The sequence below is a fragment of the Gymnogyps californianus genome, chromosome 2 (genome assembly GCF_018139145.2).
Source record: "Gymnogyps californianus isolate 813 chromosome 2, ASM1813914v2, whole genome shotgun sequence".
Lineage (NCBI taxonomy): Eukaryota > Metazoa > Chordata > Aves > Accipitriformes > Cathartidae > Gymnogyps > Gymnogyps californianus.
This window is the reverse complement of record NC_059472.1, coordinates 148,620,728-148,638,395: the sequence shown is the minus strand read 5'-3', so window position 1 is coordinate 148,638,395 and position 17,668 is coordinate 148,620,728. Positions and strand designations below refer to the sequence as shown.

Here is a 17,668-nt window from a genome sequence, read left to right as displayed (position 1 = left end):
AAGCAGCTGCACTCCCACAAAATAAAGAATAGAAAGGTGCACTCAGATGTTAGTCAGATCATTTATTGACCAAGCTCTGAATTAGTGAAGGGAAGTGACTGCATTGGTTGCTGCAACCTGACATAAAACAGGAAGGTGGTGGGGCTGCTGCAGCAGCAGTCACCAGTGCCACAGATCTCTGACAGTGTTAGATGATGCATAACTGGCACTGTTGTGAGGACATCAGTGACATTCATACTTGTAACTTCAGGCTCACAAGGATCAGGCTTTGCGCTACCAGCAAAAAAACCCCCAGTTTTTCTGTAAATGTTTATTTTGTGTTCTATATTTTAAATATTTATGTCTCAGTTAAAATTCAATAAAATATTAAATATGTGAATTTGCGTGTATTGTATGAATATTTGAACAAGGTACGCTATTTATCAATGGCTTGTGCAACAGATATTGCACCTACACCTGAAGGCAGTGTCAGACCAGACCTCCCATATTACTCAGATACCACTGAACATGCCTTTATGTGTCAGGCCACTATCTGTCGGATACTTATCAACTCCACTCCTTTTTATTCTGTAATTGCACTACAAAAAAAAAAAAAAAAAAAAAACAAACCCAACAGCTGTAATTCCATGTTTACTTACCTCACATCACACAATTCATAGTATATGTTTCTGCTCTCATCCTTGATGTAAATGGCCACACTGGGCGATTCCAGCATTTTCATCGTCAGCTGCTGGGGGAAGGCACTTACAAAAAGGGCACGAATTGTGTCTGTGCTTGTGATTTCATTCGGCATCCTCAACTGCTTTGTTTCATCTCCATACTGAAGATATAAAACACCTACAAGCAAAATATAATAACAAGTTATATATTCTTAAGCACACAGTGATGATCTGGGCTTCAAAGTCCATGTGGAACACAGACCAAGCCCATAATGAGAAGAGAAAAATCAGCTCACACTCCTTACTCATAAAGCACATACAACATGTTCCTTTCCACACACTATTGGAACAGAGCATAGAACAGTGATATGTTTGTGCCTTGATAAATATGCTTGCCCCAGTACTGCACTTTGCTGAGAAGCCTTTTACTGTTCTTCAGTTAGATAAATCAGAAGTTTACCTTAAGAAGGTTAATGGAAAATCCCAAACACACCACTGCTCTGCAGTGGAAGGTGTTGGTAAATCACAAGGTACTTTTTTTTAAAGCAGTCGAGGAAGAACTTTATCCTTTTATAGCACCCAGTTTTCCTTAAACATAAATTTTGCATTTTAGCCTCACACCCAACAAAACCCCCAAAAAACAGATTTCCATTTTAGCACTAGGAATTTTATATTCACAATTCAATTTGCTGGCATTATATAGCATAAAGCCCCAGGTGAAACTCCTAGCAGGAGTAAAACTGAGGTCTCACACAAAACAGCAGCAATTTTGGATCCTTTCAGTTTCACAGCACAGTTAATACTCATCCTTAGCTCTCGGGGAGAAACATGAGTAATCTTAGATGCTGAATTGCAAAATATGGACATTCTTATTCACTCAAGACAAAAAGAACACCATTCTGATATAGCTAACTCTGTTTTCAGGGAATGGGAGGCTATGAGATCCTCAATAAAGGAAAAAACATGGATAATACAGACCAGGGACTCAGTGAAGGGATACTAAGTACCTCTTCCATGATGCCTGTGTTGGCCCTGCCAGGGCTATGCTGACTCCTGCATAACCAGCGGGTGCCTATACTCCACTGACCGGTACTGCACAATGAGTGTGACTCATTAGCTTTGCTACAGCCCAGTCCCATGCCATCGCAAGCTACAAAGCCCTCCAAGGACTGAAGCACTGAGAAGAGCCATCTCAATCAACAGCAGAAATCAGACTGGACTTGATGGGGTTGAGTAGCTCTGACCATGCTGGGCCTGGCTCCCAAAGACCACCAAAAGGTCTTCTCATGAGCATCTCCAATGTGGGAAGGCTTATTAGGACCTGCACAGCAGGAAACAGGCTGCTACAGGACTGCAACCAAACTAAGAAACTTCCTTGGATCCATGGCGCTAGGGAGTAGATGCAGAGGCAAATGCTCAGCTGAACTACTTTGGATACAGAGGAAATGGGAACTGGTAAGCCCAGCTGAGCGTACGTATCCAATCCATACTCAGGGCACAGATGTCCTGTGTGAGCACGGATCACCGAAAGCACACTGTGCTCTTTCTGAGCCTTCTCAGGTGTCTCTGTACAACACTGCATTGTGCCAGGAAGAAATACCTTTACTTTCTTGCTATCTGTAAGAGATGGAGCAGCTATAGCTTCTGCCGTGGTGTAAAAAGACAATAAAATGGCAGATCGCAGAATCACAAAATGGCTGAGGTTGGAAGGCACCCTCTGGAGGTCATCTGGTCCAGCCCCCCCACTCAAGCAGGAACACCTACAGCCACTTGCCCAGGACCGTGTCCAGACAGCTTTTGAATATCTCCAAGGAGAGAGACTCCATAACGTCTCTGGGAAACCTGTGCCAGTGCTTGGTCACCGTTACAGTGAAGAAGTGTTTCCTGATGTTCAGAGGGAACCTCACATCTTTCAGTTGGTGCCCTCTGGTCTTGTCAAAGGGCACCACTGAAAAGAGCCTGGATCTGTTTTCTTTGCACCCTCCTTTCAGGAACTTTTATACATTGGTGAGATCCCTCCCCTTGAGCCTTCTCTTCTCCAAGCTGAACAGTCCCAGCTCTCTCAGCCTTTCCTCATAGCAGAGATGCTCCAACCAAGTTAATCATCCTTGTGGCCCTTTGTTGGACTCTCTCCAGTATGTCCATGTCTCTCTTGTACCAAGGAGCCCAGAACTGGACACAGCACTCCAGGTGTGGCCTCACCAGTGCTGAGCAGAGGGGAAGGATCACATCCCTTGACCTGCTGGCAGTACTTTGTCTGTCTAATGTAGCCCAGGCTACCATTGGCCTTCTTTGCTGCAAGGGCACATTGCTGGCTCGCGTTCAGCCTGGTGTCCACCAGGATCCCCAGATCCTTTTCTGCCAAGCTGCTTTCCAGCTTGGTGGCCCCCAACGTATATTGGTGCATCCACTTTGCAGACATTTAGCAGCCCAGAATCAGATGAAGAAGAAAAAATGTAGAAAAGACAGTAAAATTACCACTGAAGTTTGTATTTCTACCAGCTGTCTGAGAGGCACCGCCACAGCTAAATGCTTTGTAAATGGCTCAAAAGCTATCTAGCCATTGGAAAGTATTTGGAAAAGGAAAACAGTATCAGATCTGCTCATGAATTAGTGATTACAGAAACATCTACACTGAATTCACTGCAGCTCATGTAGATACACAATCAAGGCAGTTTTACACCATCCAGTTTGGATGTTGCTAGTGGCACAATGGTAGAAGGAGAGCATTCAGGCTGAACTAACTGCTAAAGTCTTTATTACATTTTCAGTCAGACTTTGGGGCCTGAGCAGATTCTGTGCTGCCATGCCTTTGCATCGACCAATACCCAACACATGTACGCTAAGACTAGGCAGAGTATTTTACACAAACTGAATTCAGCACAGTAATTGCAGTGTAGATGCACTGTATGTTGTTCTCCCATGGCCAATACAAACAGGAGGGTTGGGAACACAAGGTCCTCAATGCAGTTACCATCAGTCATTATCAAATCTCAGCAAATCACAAAACTTAGATGGTAACTCAGTGATTCTCGCTTGAAAGTCATCAGCAATGGGATGGGCAGTTTATGGTGCCCATGGATGCAGTTCATGAGATACAAACACTGGGCAAAAGCAATGAGAAAAGTTAAGGTCCTAGAATACAAAGGCATTTAATGAAAAGAAGAGAAGGCATTTGAATCTAAGATGAACCATCTTTCCCCTTAGTCTTTAGTATTTTTGTCCCTATGTTGTCCATAATTGCTACAGAGGAATGAACACATACATAGTCAGATGTTCCTACAATCAGTGGGTAGACAATTGTGCTTGCACTTAGGGAAGGAAGATGTTAATTTTTCTGAATACTAAACAGACTACTCAACATTACCTAACTGTTATTTAATATTAGGCTGCTTTTATAAAATGGAGCTGTTAACATCATTTTCCTACTAGTATCAAGAGCTGACACTTTTTCTTTCATTAAGATTGCAATCAGACCCTTTATGAATCGTACTATAAACTTCCATTTTCCTTTGGCTGGAAAAATTGTTTCAGACTGAGAAGTAACTAGTTTTCTTTCAAAGACTGAGGAGAAATTTCCTAAGAATTTTATTTTTAATGCAAATATCTAATGAGTTATTAAACTATTTTCCCTTTTTTTTTCCATTTTAATTTGAGACATCATCTTTATGTTCTTCTAGGTAAAATCAGCTTTTTAGTGCTCACTCAAATATTCTATGCAGCTAAACATTCTTTAGAATTCAGAAACTAACTATATTTGTAAAAAAATTTAAGTACACATGTTTTTAATGACTGCATTTATTTCACTGTTCCAAGATGTGCAAAAACATATTCATTTTTGGTGATAGCTTTCAGTTCTTAGGAAGAACATAAGGAACCTTCTATATTTTGGCATTTGAAGCTTTCCTGGATTAAATGGCAAAAAATGATTTTTGCCTAAAAATACAGACTTTGCATATCAGCTTTGGAGTTGTGTGTGACTCTCTTTTCTGCCCAGTTTAAAAGTTAGTGCAGAATGCAGAAAATGCTGTTTTTGCATTTCAGGCCACTAAAAACATGCTGATTATTGAGCTACTGAAACCATTAACACAAATGGTAGAGTTGAAAAATCTTCCTTATACACAAGTCTAAATCATTTCAGAACAGTCTTGACTCTGCCTGTCCTCCAATACTCCCACAAAATATTGATCCAAAACAAAATTACAGTTGTCTTTGGGTCTTGGATTTTTCAAAGCAAATATGCATGTTATCCAAAAAGATCATGCCTTAAAATAGACAGCTTTAACATGCAACTCAGAGAAATGTTTTGGCCACAATCTCACTGTAGGGGGAAAAGACATTTTCAAAGGCATAATAAATTCTTTTTTTTCCTTACTCTCCCTTAAATCACATGCCCTTAAAAAAAACCTACTGCCTTTCCTCTTGAGTTGTCTGATCCGTATCATGATATAGCAATGCTTTAGGGCATTTCCTACTTGACAAAACTAACTGCTCACTTCTAAAAGTCCTGTTTTAGCATGACAGAATAAAGAGACTCAAAATCCATTATTTTAAGTCATTGATGTTACTTTTCTCCCACCCATTGCCGGCTGAAACTCTGAACACCAGCAATACTCGCAGGCCCAACTTCATGGAAGCTGCTGGAGCTCTGAGGTTTGTTTTACCTTTAGCTAAAAAATTACTCCCATGGAGAATTAAAGCAAGAAGAAATAGAATATAACTCAGGCACGGCTTTTGTTAGGGCACAGCACATATGCCAGCAAAGCTGCTGGAAAGAAAGTTAAACACAATGGTTGTTAATGTCTCCATGTACCCTGAAGTCCATCTTGCACTTATGCTTTTGTTACAATGGATTTACCTGAAACAGGAAGATTGTGCTGAGTTTCATAAAACACAAACCAAACAGGACTGTGAAATACCCTGCTACTCTAGGAAGACAGGTATGAAGATCAGTGTGAACGAGGAAACTACACCATGCAACTTTTTTGAAAGTGTAAGTCAGACAACACTGTAGCTACCACTTCTAGGTGCTCCTAGATACTGCCAGCCCTGGGCTTTCCTACAGCTACAAGGCAAACTGTGATGTTAAGACTTCCCCTTTGTCATGCTGGTATAACTTAGTTTCAGAAATACCTCTGGAATTTCTGATCGTTCTTCACCCTGTGGGCAACAGGCCACGGCATTAAACACAGGCCATAGCAGAAAACATTTACGTGTAAGCCAGGCCTTAGAAACTTAAACCTCTTTACAAATTGCTTCACAACATTCCTGTCAACAGAATGGTATGTTTTATAGTAGGGGAAATTAAACACCCGAGAGGTGAAAGGACACGTTCAAAGAAAGGTTTACAAGCATAAAACCCAGATCTGATGATGATCATGCGAACATACCACATGATCCCCTTTCCTTCCCTGCATACAGAGCTCTTTCAAAAACAAAAGACTTTCTGCTCCCCCCTTACCAAGGGTCAGTGACAGAAGGACTTGCAAAATATTTCGTCATTTCTCTCAGGGATGGTATACATGAAATGCAACACAGTGCAATGAAAGATGTGCTGTTAACCTGATTTATGTAGGCAGTGCCTCCTGCACAAGCTGAACCCGTCAGTGCTGGGTTTAGAGGGTGCCCGGAGCAGCCAACCTGCACCTTTAGTCCAGGTAGCACAGCTTTGAGGACTGCCCATGCTGCGTCTGCAGCTCACACAGATGCACCAGATGCTTGGCAAGGTGCTCAGCTCAGATACTGCCCCTGGGCTGTAAAACCCGCTTGGCAGCTGAGGACGTGCCCACACGACGTAACAGTGAACCATACCTAAACTCACGGGGTCTAGGCTGGCTTATAGAGCAAGGAGCTGCATGACCAAAATGGCTCAGCACTGTACCCATACCAGTAAGATCATAACTCCTTAGTTACAACTGGTAAAGGTTTACTCCTTATGGCAAAAGCTAATGTTATGCAGGCAGCATGACACTACCCAGCTCACACCTCTCAGCACCTCCATCCAATACACGGTGCTGACCTAACCCTGACTAAGCACCACGTTATCATGGTTATATTGCTAATGATCTCAGCGCTGGGCAGCTTAGATGCTTAGAAGAGCTTTAATCACAACTTGCTTTTATTTACAGAACAGGAATTATCCTTACAAACTGGTTATTTAAGAGAGAAAAACACAACAGCAAAGAAAAGTTAAATACCTGATAAATCAATAATAAGTTAACAAACATGATTGAGTCATCTTCTGTGACCTTTACAAATATCAGTTAATTCTCTCACACAATGAATTTTAAATGGAAAAATACTGGTACTCACATAAACCTCTCATAATTCTCTTCTCATGATGAAGAAGAGAAAACTGAGGCTGAGGAGTTAAATAACTCCTCAGTGTTATGAAATAAAATACAGTCAAAGCTTAAATTGGAGTTCATGAGTTTCCTTCCTGTGAAGCTACAGGACACTCTCTGTGTAGGCAAGACATCTTGCAAATTTCTGTACTGAAAAATCTTACTGACATTTGGCAACACCTTAATCCATGGGCTCCTGTCTAAAGAGAAGTACTAACTGATGATAATATCCGTATTTGGCTGATGTTGGATGCTTGGGTGCTGGAGCATTGAAACCTTCCCACAGAACCAGAAATCGCTGGTGTGAACAAGGCACTGCTACTCTCTTCTGACCCAGCCACTCTATGTATCCTCTGGAAATTTTGTGTCCAATTTGAAAATTTCAAGTAATTAGTAAAGCTGGTTGGACTACAGCAATCAAAACCTGGATGCATTGGGAGCTCTGGAATGTCTTTAAATCAAAGGTGCAAAGCTAGGTATAACTAGGTATAACAGGGGGAAAATATGTACAGGAGGCCTTCAGACCTTGTTGGGTGAATAATAACATCAAAAAAGTATATTAGGAATTAGTACAGCATATACAAGGAATGGAAAATTAGATAAACTAGCAAAGAAAGCTGTATCTTAAGGTAAAGAAATACGGAATACATGGTGAGGAAAAGCAGTGAGAACTGCCAGAAATCAAGCTGAGCTAAGTTTTTTTAAAGTAAATTAAATAACACAATGTTGAGTTAGAGGTTGGTAAAATTGTCATTAGATTTGTTTCACTCTTTATCTAACCATCAGTTAACCATATCTTTTTGAGATGATGGACAATCTTTGTCTTTTCATGCTGGCTTAGCTTGATCTTCCACCATATGTCCATTGAGTCACCGGCTCTGTCTGCACTTTCTCTCACACTGAAGTCAGCAGCAATGCCAGCAAGCAAAAGTGAGAAAATGCACCCTTGTTTCTTCCTCATATTTATGTCGAATCATTAGTTGAGACTTGCATCAGTTTTAAAAACTAAGGATAACTTTTAAAATCTTGATGATAGCTATTTTTGTTGGGATACTTCAGGACAATCCAGAGGGGATCACAGTAAAAACTGCCAAGCATTTCCTCAAAATCCAGTTTACAATGATTTTTTTTCTTTACCAAAATGCCAAGATCCTTCCAATTTTTCTTTGATGTTTATTTGACAAAATTCTAATATATAAGACTGTAAGGGTGGCATAGGCCCATATTTTTTTCTGCCCCCCCCCCCCCGCCCCCGCTATCAGATAAACAGAGATAACACATAGTTGGTGTCCTTATCACCAAATTCTGCAAAAGTTATGCAGACACAAGTTTATTACACTAACAACTCTTGCAGTGTGGAAGAAATTCCTCAATATGCAGTTCTTACTTTCCACACCCTCAAGACTTGACTCTCCTATTTCATCACACACATTGTCAGCTAGTCTGAGGTCATTGCCATGATCCTTGTGGTATTTCTAGCCTGAAGCTCTCATACTAGGTTCCATTAGCTACTCCCTGCTGACAATCTGTCCTCCACATTCAGAAAATGTCTATAAATATCCTTAGCTGTCTTCAAGTACTAAGAGAATCAAAAAGTAGATCTTTTAATGAAATAAAAACAATTACTTATTTTATATAATTTTCTTCCAGAATAGCCCGAAGAGTTTTGCTCAAGGTATTAAGTTGTTTGATAACAATTTCAATAAAAACAGGAACTGTTTAATTTAGTCCAGTACTTTCATCCTCTAGTATTTCATCCTTTTCTGCTATTTACAGTGACTTGCTGTAATTCTACAATAGATATGTTACCTAATGAAAAAACACATGGAAAATTCAGTAGTCACATAAAATTTCTACCAAAGTGTTATGAGAAATAAAGCCTTTTAACTGTCTCTCAAATACTAGCACTTTTCTACAAATGGATACAATTAGTTGGCTAAGAAGAAAAAGCAAAAACCAAAAAGAAAATTGACAGCTTTTTTTACCTAAAGAAAAACTGGTATTTGTCCTATCTGATTGCAGACAAAACTTGTGAAACTGCCTGTTGCCAAAAGACAACTTTGTCCATATACCTATGTCAGCAAGTCCATCAAGTGTAGACAGTTACTTCCATCATCTAGAGAGTCTGAGGGAATATTTCAGTTTAACCCAGTTCCCCAGGTGGAAAACAATGTTCTGGCAGGATGACTTTTGGACAATAATTGCATCTATACCCTTGCTCTTGCCAGAATAGCCCAGCTGACCAGCAAGATGGTTTTTTCATATCCCTAACTGACAAAGCAACGCCAGTAAACTTGGAAGAAGACAAAAATCCTATGATACTTAATGACAAAATATAAAAAAATGACAACTGAACAACTCAGTGAGATGAACTAGAAATTTCATGTGTACCAGAGCTATTTTTCAGAGGTCCCATAGGCTCTGCCATGCTGCATTTACTCCAGTTCACATTCACCAATTTAGCACTGTAAAATCAGAGAACTACACATGAACAGGCACAGGACATGCCTATGCAGGCTCTTGCAGCTGCTCTGCTTTTGCCCACCAGAAGCTGAGCCCCTGACCTCTGAAGAAGCCAGTAAGCCATGGCCAGCTGGCTCCCAGCCACAGGTACCAAGCTGACTAGTGCAATTTCAGAGGATGTGTCTACCAAAGACTACGTAGACATGTTAAGCATTTATGGACACTGTAAGCAAGTATTTTACATAGGGGCATTTTTGTTAGTAACTTTTAAAGGGGCAATAGCAAAAAAGACAAGAAAACATCAATTAAATTTCTTGGAATACTTGTTCTTCCTCTTGAATAAACACAAAGAGGGAGAGAGAGATTCTACCTAATTGTATTTCCTTCCTATATAAATCAGCTGTATCAAACACCCATTACTTGAGTGGTGACTATTTTTATAAACCCTGTTTTTTAGTACTAAACCATGTAGAAGTGATATGTTCAAGGGCAGAATGTGGCCATTTTAATATTCCATAGCCATGGAGGATTAAAGTCATGTAGGCCATGCATGACTGTAGTTTTGCTCCATCTACCAAATTTTCTGTATTTACTGTAGGAATTCTCTTCAATACTTCTGAAGTTATTTCATTTCTAAAGAGTTCACTACTGACAGTAACAAGTTTAGGGGTTGAGCCATCAGCATGTAAGAGCACAGCTGGTTACAGCATCGCACCAGAAATCCACCTACACAGGCTCTAACAAGCAGCTTGACTTTTTTTTAAGTCGTTAAGGCCTACATTAAACAGGATCTTGGACCCGTGACCTTAGTTAGCATGGTTAAGAAGAATGCCAAGAGGCCATTTGCTGAGCTCACTCCCGTTTGTCATTATCTCTTTTGTACTGAGAAGCCAAAACTGGACCAACTGGTCCATGTGCAACCTCACAAATGCTGAAAAGAGGGGAATAATCACTTCCCTCGACCTGCTGGCTAAATTTTTCCTATAGCCAGCTCTGCAGTTTTCACTGCTGCAAGGGCACACTGCTAACACATAGTCACCCTGTTGTCAGACCCTAAGTCCTTTCTGCAAAGCTGCTCCCAAGCCAGTCTGTCCATGCCTATGTTGTTGCACAGGGCTATTCTGTCCCTGCTGAAAGACTGCATTTGCCTCTGTGGAGCTTCATGGAGCTCCTGCTAGCCCATTCCTTGGGCTCACTGGGGTCCCAGTGAGTGGCCAGTTGAGCCTCCAGCATATTAAAAGCTCTCCCAAACTTAGTGTCAGACTTGACCCTGCTGATGGTTCATTCCACCCCAACAGCCAGGTTGCTGATGTTAAAAAGTACTGTCCCCAGAGTCCGCCCCTGAGGAAGACCACTGAAAACCAGCTGCCAGTTAGACTTCAAAGCATTAAGCCCTACTCACCTTGAAGGCCACCGGTATCTCTCCCATGTGGCTACAAGCACTATGAGAGACATGTGAAAGGCCTTGTTAAACGATAAACAACATCCACTGCTCTGCCCTCATACCCACAGATGGTCTATTCATCACAGAAGGTAATTGGGTAGAAGCAATGGTACCAAGTGCCTGTCTTTTATGAAACAGTTGAGTAGTTAAAAATTTATCCAGAAGGGCTCCCATCTTGAGAGTTGCTCAGACCATTGCCCCTATTGTCCCAAGAGTGTACCCTAATCAGCAGGCTATCAGCAAGCCTCTGATGCAGTGATTATCCTCTTATCCTGTTTAAATTGGGCTATTCTATAGCCAAAAATGCAAAAGAGAGAGAGAATGAGAACAAAAACAACAGACAGCCTTATATGATAGCACAGAGATGACAGTATTTCCCTTTGAGAACAGAAACCCGAACTCAGGCCCAGCATAGTAACTATGCATTAGAATCACTACATAAATATATAAACAGTACTGGGAGCAATGACTAAATCCAAGAGCTATCCTCATTTGGGGACTTGCTGTCAGCACTGGCAGCAAATCCTAAATACCCTGTGCTGAGGAACAGGCCAGTACTATGCTACTCTGCTTGGCCAAAATCTTGCACTTCTTGCAACGCACGGAATTGCAATACACTCTTTTCTGTGCATGCCCATGTGCAAGCGGAAGGGTCTGGTGTTTGTGTGACTTACTGTAGTAGAGGTAGACTTACAAGTTTTATCTAACGCAAAAATTAGATCAAATTTGTCCAAGTGATAGCTCCTGTGCCAGATACAACCTATGGGACAGCTCCATTTGGCCTCCTATCTTTTCTCTGAAGGGTAGTTTGGCCTGTGCAAGCTATTCCAGCTGCCAAATCCCTCTTCCAGCAGACACCAAATGCTGAAAGCCCAAATTGCTGCTGCTAAATCAGAACAAGAAGTGGTGGTGGAGCAGGATGAAGACATTGCACCTTCTGTGCAGGCATGATTTGGGGTAAAGAGGAAAGCCACTGCCACCTTGACATAGCTTTATTCAGTGTATCAGTTTGGACCCTAATTACTCTACCTCTCCCTTTATCTTCACCACTTTTCATTCTGGTTTATTCATGTCGCAACGTCCTGCAACAGGAGTATTTTCTCACTATGTATATTACCCAACACGGTGAGGTCCCATTTTTAGTCAAGGTCCTTTAGTATTACTGCAGTGCAAATAAATAAAGATTGCATTCAAAAAGCTTTTAACAGATACAGCAGTGACAGACTTGCATAGCTAATGGTTTTATTCAGCACACTGCACATCTTCTGCTCCAGTATCACTGCAATGAAGCCATTGGATCCATGCTGATGCAGCCCGTTGCAAGGGAGTCAAATTCAGCTCCAGTGTGACACAGCATCTAAAATATACTGTTATCAGCTTTTTAGTGGCAGACAGAATGTGCTTCTGTTGAGACAGTATGTACTAAATACGATCTTGCTTCTTGGAAGCATTTTTTTTCAGGTACACACAAGACGTTCTCTTATAGGAGGAAGAATCTGTTAAGTAAACAATAATGGACTGCACGAGTGCTAGCCTGGGAAGGGCCATATTTCACTCTTCCATATAGCTGTCTTTCACAAATCATTTAGGAACAATAAATGAAACAGAAAAAACTCTCAGCACTACAATATGTCAATGTGATTGTTTACCTTTGTTTGCTCTTTTGATGCAAAATATTTCAGGTAAGAGGTGTGGGGTTTTTCTCTTTCCAAGTCCAAAAACTTCCACTATAATTTGAAGAAATGTGAAAGAAGATAAAGTCTAGAAAAGCTGGACAGGAAAACTGCTGTTACCTTAGGATATTGTAATTTCCTAGGGTCTGTGTTTCAATTCAATAATTGGAACTAGTTGTTTAAGGCTGTTTTTTCCTATATACCTGCCAGCCCACGTTAATGTATCTGACCATGACAGCAAATATTTACATGACCTTTTTGCATGTTGGCTGCTTTGCATACACTGTAAAAAGACAAGATAGGGAAAATTTCTTTAAGATGACTGAATACATTAAAGCTATACTCAGCCTTAACTTGAAATGCAGTTCCCAGGGAGTTCCTCTCCCATGAATTAAACTGAAGATCCTGCTGACTTCATTAGGCTTGAGTCATGGCCTAAGGAATCGGAGAGGGCAGTGCCACTGCTAACAAATGACAGGCTTCTCTTATAAAGTCTATGGCCGTTCACACATCTTCTGCCTGATTTAACATTCTTATTTTAATTTCTAGCTCATAAATAGTAAATAACAATTAATTACCACCAATATAATACATAAGTCTACCTTTAGCATTTATATTTTTCTGTGTAAGTCTTACACTACATTGCATACACATGTATAGAGAGTAATTTCTACTGCCAGGTGACAGCAACCAAGTCACTATCCCTCTCTCCGCAAAAGTTTTCCTATGTGTAAAATTGTAACTACGGCCCTGACTTTCTTTTTAACAGGCTTTGAGAAACACCTGCAAGAAATGCTACAAAAGAGCCAGGTGTTACTATTATAATCAGTAACAGCATTTCCATAGAAGATGGCAGCATACTAATTAATCAGACACTAAAATCTGTGCCTGCTAAAACTTGGGGTTGGAGGGCTAACAAATAATATTCAGAATACTCCATGATTAAGACCCTCCCCATGTCAGTCCTTAAGCATTTGTGTAATTTTACTCCTGTAAGTAATCCCTCCAAAGGCAAATAAAATGCAAATGTTGGCAGGATCAGGCATTTCTGCAGAGGCCTTTCCATGCCACCTAATTTTAGGCACAGGTTTACCAGCAAGGAGCCTGGTCATCCTCTGCTCCTTATTCATCTGGACTGGAGCGGCCGGGCGTCCTGGCTGGGACACCCAGGGAAGGTGCTTGCAAACCTCGAGCCGTAAAGCTCCGTCCTCCTCAGTGACTTCACAAGCCCAAATCCTTGTGCATTTATGGAAATCCCTCCTTGTACCATATTCTTCCGTAATCCAACCCTGCATGTACAGCCCGGTCCTGCAGGACCACCTACAGCTGTTACTGTAATGGGAGGTTGTAATCACACCCTGCCCTTCGGGGTGGCGACCGATCACATCAACCACCCCAACTGCTCAGTCACCGCAGAGGATGCCGGCACCTGCCCTTACAAAGGATCAGGCCCATCGTTTGTACAGATGTGCCACATGAGATACTACAAGTGAAAATATTTGTCAGTCTTCATTTCGTTGCAGAGGTACCGGAGCAGCGACAGCAGCAAGCTGCAGTGCGGGCACAGGCTGGCTGCTGGCGTAACCTCGCTGGGCGCTTGTCAGGTTCTGCTTCCTCCAGGCAAATTGCAAGTGAAGTTTGTTGAAAGCTTTTGAGCAGTTTCCAGATTCCAGCTGATTCTCGCTCTGACAGTTTTGCTAGATGATTTTTTCCCACAGTTATCACACTGGAAAAACTCCCAGCTTTCAAATAGACACTTTAAAATCCATTTAATTTTCTCTTGCACAGTGAATTAATTTATTTTAATATCTTGCTTTGTCTCCAGGCTGCAGATTGATGAAACAAGTGCCGATTTCTGATGGACCTCTTAGCCAAGACAGACCTTCATTTCGAAAGCTGTGGCTGAAATTTTAAATGGGCCCACAACTGGAATACTGTTTTCTGGGTCGACTCCACATGAATACCATGTCCTATTAGATTACTCAGAATACCATGTCCTATTAGATTAGTCCTGACTGACAAAACCATGATGTTGGGGTAGCCAAAATGCATTACCACTATTCCTTCTCAGGCTCCCTGTTAATTCAGACCACAATTTAAAAACAGACTGACTCATAGGTAGTTAGTAAAATAGGAACCTACAGAAGAATTAGAATTTCAAAAATAAAAGATCAGTTTTTTAAAACAACGGCATTGCGATATTAAATGTAAAATTAATAAAAATTCACAAAAGTTGGTCATTTTCCTCACTGAAATTGTTGGCTGAGGATCAAAACATAATTTGTATTTAAATTAGATTAAATTAAAAAATTAATAGAGATGGAAAGGGAGGTGATTATACATAGCTTGTTTAAAATCATATGAACAGAAATATTTGCATGATGCTTTTAAAATTGAAGTTATAAACAGTTTCCTGTTTTTTAAAAACAAACACTCCCCTTGTACTGCTGGAAGTAAAACCAATCCTAACAAACAGGGCCACAGTCTGCAAAGAGTGTCAAAAGTAAAATTTCAGAACATTGCTCATGGTGGTGTTAGAACACACTGGCAGAAAAGACTGAAAAGGACATTATTGTAAAAGAAATGCATTGAAGAATAACAATCTAAAACTGAACTATTTTAGGATCATTTTTAGACTACATTTTAAAACAAACTATTTGCTATTAATAGTTCCTGGAACAACTTGAAAATGACAGATTGTGGGGTGGTAACAATATATTACCTCCTATTTGGCTAGTATGATGATCCCTTAAGCCACACACATAGCTGTGACACCTCCTGCAATACAGGCTAGAAAAGCCTTATTTTGCTCCAGTTTCAAATCTAAAAACTCTCAACTGAAATGCTTCATATTACATTGCTTCCCTTCCCCCCGCTCCCCGCATTTTGCCTCTTCATGCTGGGATAAGCCAGGGTCTTGTCTCTAGTGTATGAACGACAGGCTGAGGTAGGGTGCCTTGCAGGGTCTGAAATCCTGGGCATTAAATAAAATGGTACATCTTCATGTGACCGTCCTCCATTAGGACCTGGACAACACATTTCTGTATATACTACAGATGCGAAAAAAAGGGTTTAGGAGTGGACTACTTAACAATGAGCTTCTGGTTCTCTCATCTCAGCAAAGATACTGTCGAACTGGAAAAAGTGCAAAGAAGGGCAACAATGATCATCAAATGTCCAGGATGGTTTCTGGATGAGGAACAAGTGATTACAGCAGCACTTCTCAGCCTGGAGAAGAGATGACCTGAGGGAAATGACAGGCCTACAAAATCAGATATGGCCCAGGGGGAGCAGATAGTGATCTAATGTTTGCTGTCACTTCCAACACAAGGACAAAGGGGCCTAACTTAGAGCAGTTAAGCAAATACAAAACAAAGCAAGAGAAAAGCGATGGTTGGGCAGTAAACCAATGGAAACTTGCTGCCAAAGTCACAGCTGCACTGTTGTGGATGCGAAAAATTTACATGGGTTCAAAGGGAGACTGAACAAATACCTGGAGGAGACATCTCTTGAGGGTTATTATACAGGCAGAAACCATCACCAGGAAATCCCTAAGCCGAAGATAGCTTGAGGCTGGGAGAGTACTCGGGGGAAGGATCATACATACACACACTTACTCTGTTCTTATTCTTGCCTAAACTAGCTGCCTGTGGTCCCTCTTGGAGACAAAATACAGGGCCAGGTGGACTTCTGGTCTAATCCAGTATGGCCCTTCCTATGTTCCCATTGCCAGGTTTATTCGTAGTGATGAGCACTTAAGTCTTTTCCAGAAACAGGGCTGGTGTATTCTTTTCAGATGTACACACTGACAATAAGAAAGCTGTTTCTAGCTCAGCTTTTGGGGGAGAAAACACTGCACAAAGCACTGGTGCATAGCAGGCCACCCCCTTTGATGCCAACAAAAAGCTTCCCGAAAGCTGTTTATCAATTCTCAGCTGACATCCAAAACAGAAGTTCAGAGCTGAGATACCCTACGTGGCCTGGGGTAACCGCTGAATGCCAGCTGAAACCCACATGGTGAGGCTGGACTGCGAGTTGCACAGGGACCTGCAAAGGCCCAATCCACTTGACAGCACATTGAAGCAAGTACATGTTTTCCAGAAAATCTCAGGGTGTAGCAAGCCATTCTGAGGATGCCTCAGCCCAGCAGTGACATACAGGCAGAGATGAATCCTCTGCATGTATAGTAAACATACATGTGCTACATGCTTGCTCTTAAAAAAACCTCTAAACCAAACAGTCTTATCCAGGTCGGAGTCTTCAAAATTTCTCTCCAAAGAGCCCAACGTATTGGTGGCCCAACAGGCTTTGGGAGGGCAGCAGTGCTGCTCCATGAGCTGACACAGGCAGGGATCAGCCCCTTGTCCCCAGCCCCACTGTTCTGCATTTGCCAGCTCTGGGGGCGGCAAGGACCCCTTCCAGCCCTGTCTTCTTCTCATTTGTTGTGTTTGTCAGTTATCATAATACTCTTGACAGAAACTGTCTTAGATTGTTGAGGAACGAGTAAACCACCATGACAAGCTTACAAGCATGGTCTGATTTACAGGCCAGCCTTCGGTTTATGTCACTCTGTATGTTGGGAGACGAGTCTACAGGAAAGCAGCATTTCAGTTTATTACCTCCGAGCAAAAACCTGCCTTCCTCAGCAATCCACATGCAAGTTACACCGCCTTCTCACAGCAATGTAACTGCCCTCTGCTGTCTTTCCTCAAAAAAACCAGCCTTTACTCATACCATCCATCAGCTGAGGGCAGAGTCTCCAGGACAAAATCCACCATCATAAAAGGAGCTCTGGTTCACAGCTGGGCTTAATTCAACCCTGAGATATGGGAAGAACGCGGGAAGCAGAGCCGTCCACCTGCGCTGAGATATCACCCGTGTCACCGTGCAGATGGAAGGGCACTGCCCCGAAGTAAAGGGCATCTCCGTCAGCATATCCGTTCAAATCCTCTGCCTGGAAAGCTACCACCACGCAAATACCAAACCTTTTCACTAAGAGCTGGATCTGTCATTCAATTCTCTAGGTTTCTTCCAACTAGGTCTGGCTTTGAAGAGATGATAAAGTGAAAAAGCCTGTGTCTCCTG

The 17,668-nt window shown here is 41.6% G+C and overlaps 1 protein-coding gene across 2 annotated transcripts in view; it reads right to left on the bottom strand.

Annotated features, from left to right (window-relative positions):
• KIAA1217 (KIAA1217 ortholog) overlaps positions 1 to 17,668 on the bottom strand; it is a 184,940-nt gene that overhangs the window by 81,118 nt on the left and 86,154 nt on the right. For both annotated transcript variants that reach the window (XM_050891504.1, XM_050891505.1), the window contains exon 4: positions 639 to 837. In XM_050891504.1, the coding sequence (XP_050747461.1) occupies positions 639 to 837 (199 nt within the window). The remainder of the gene's footprint in view (positions 1 to 638; positions 838 to 17,668) is intronic.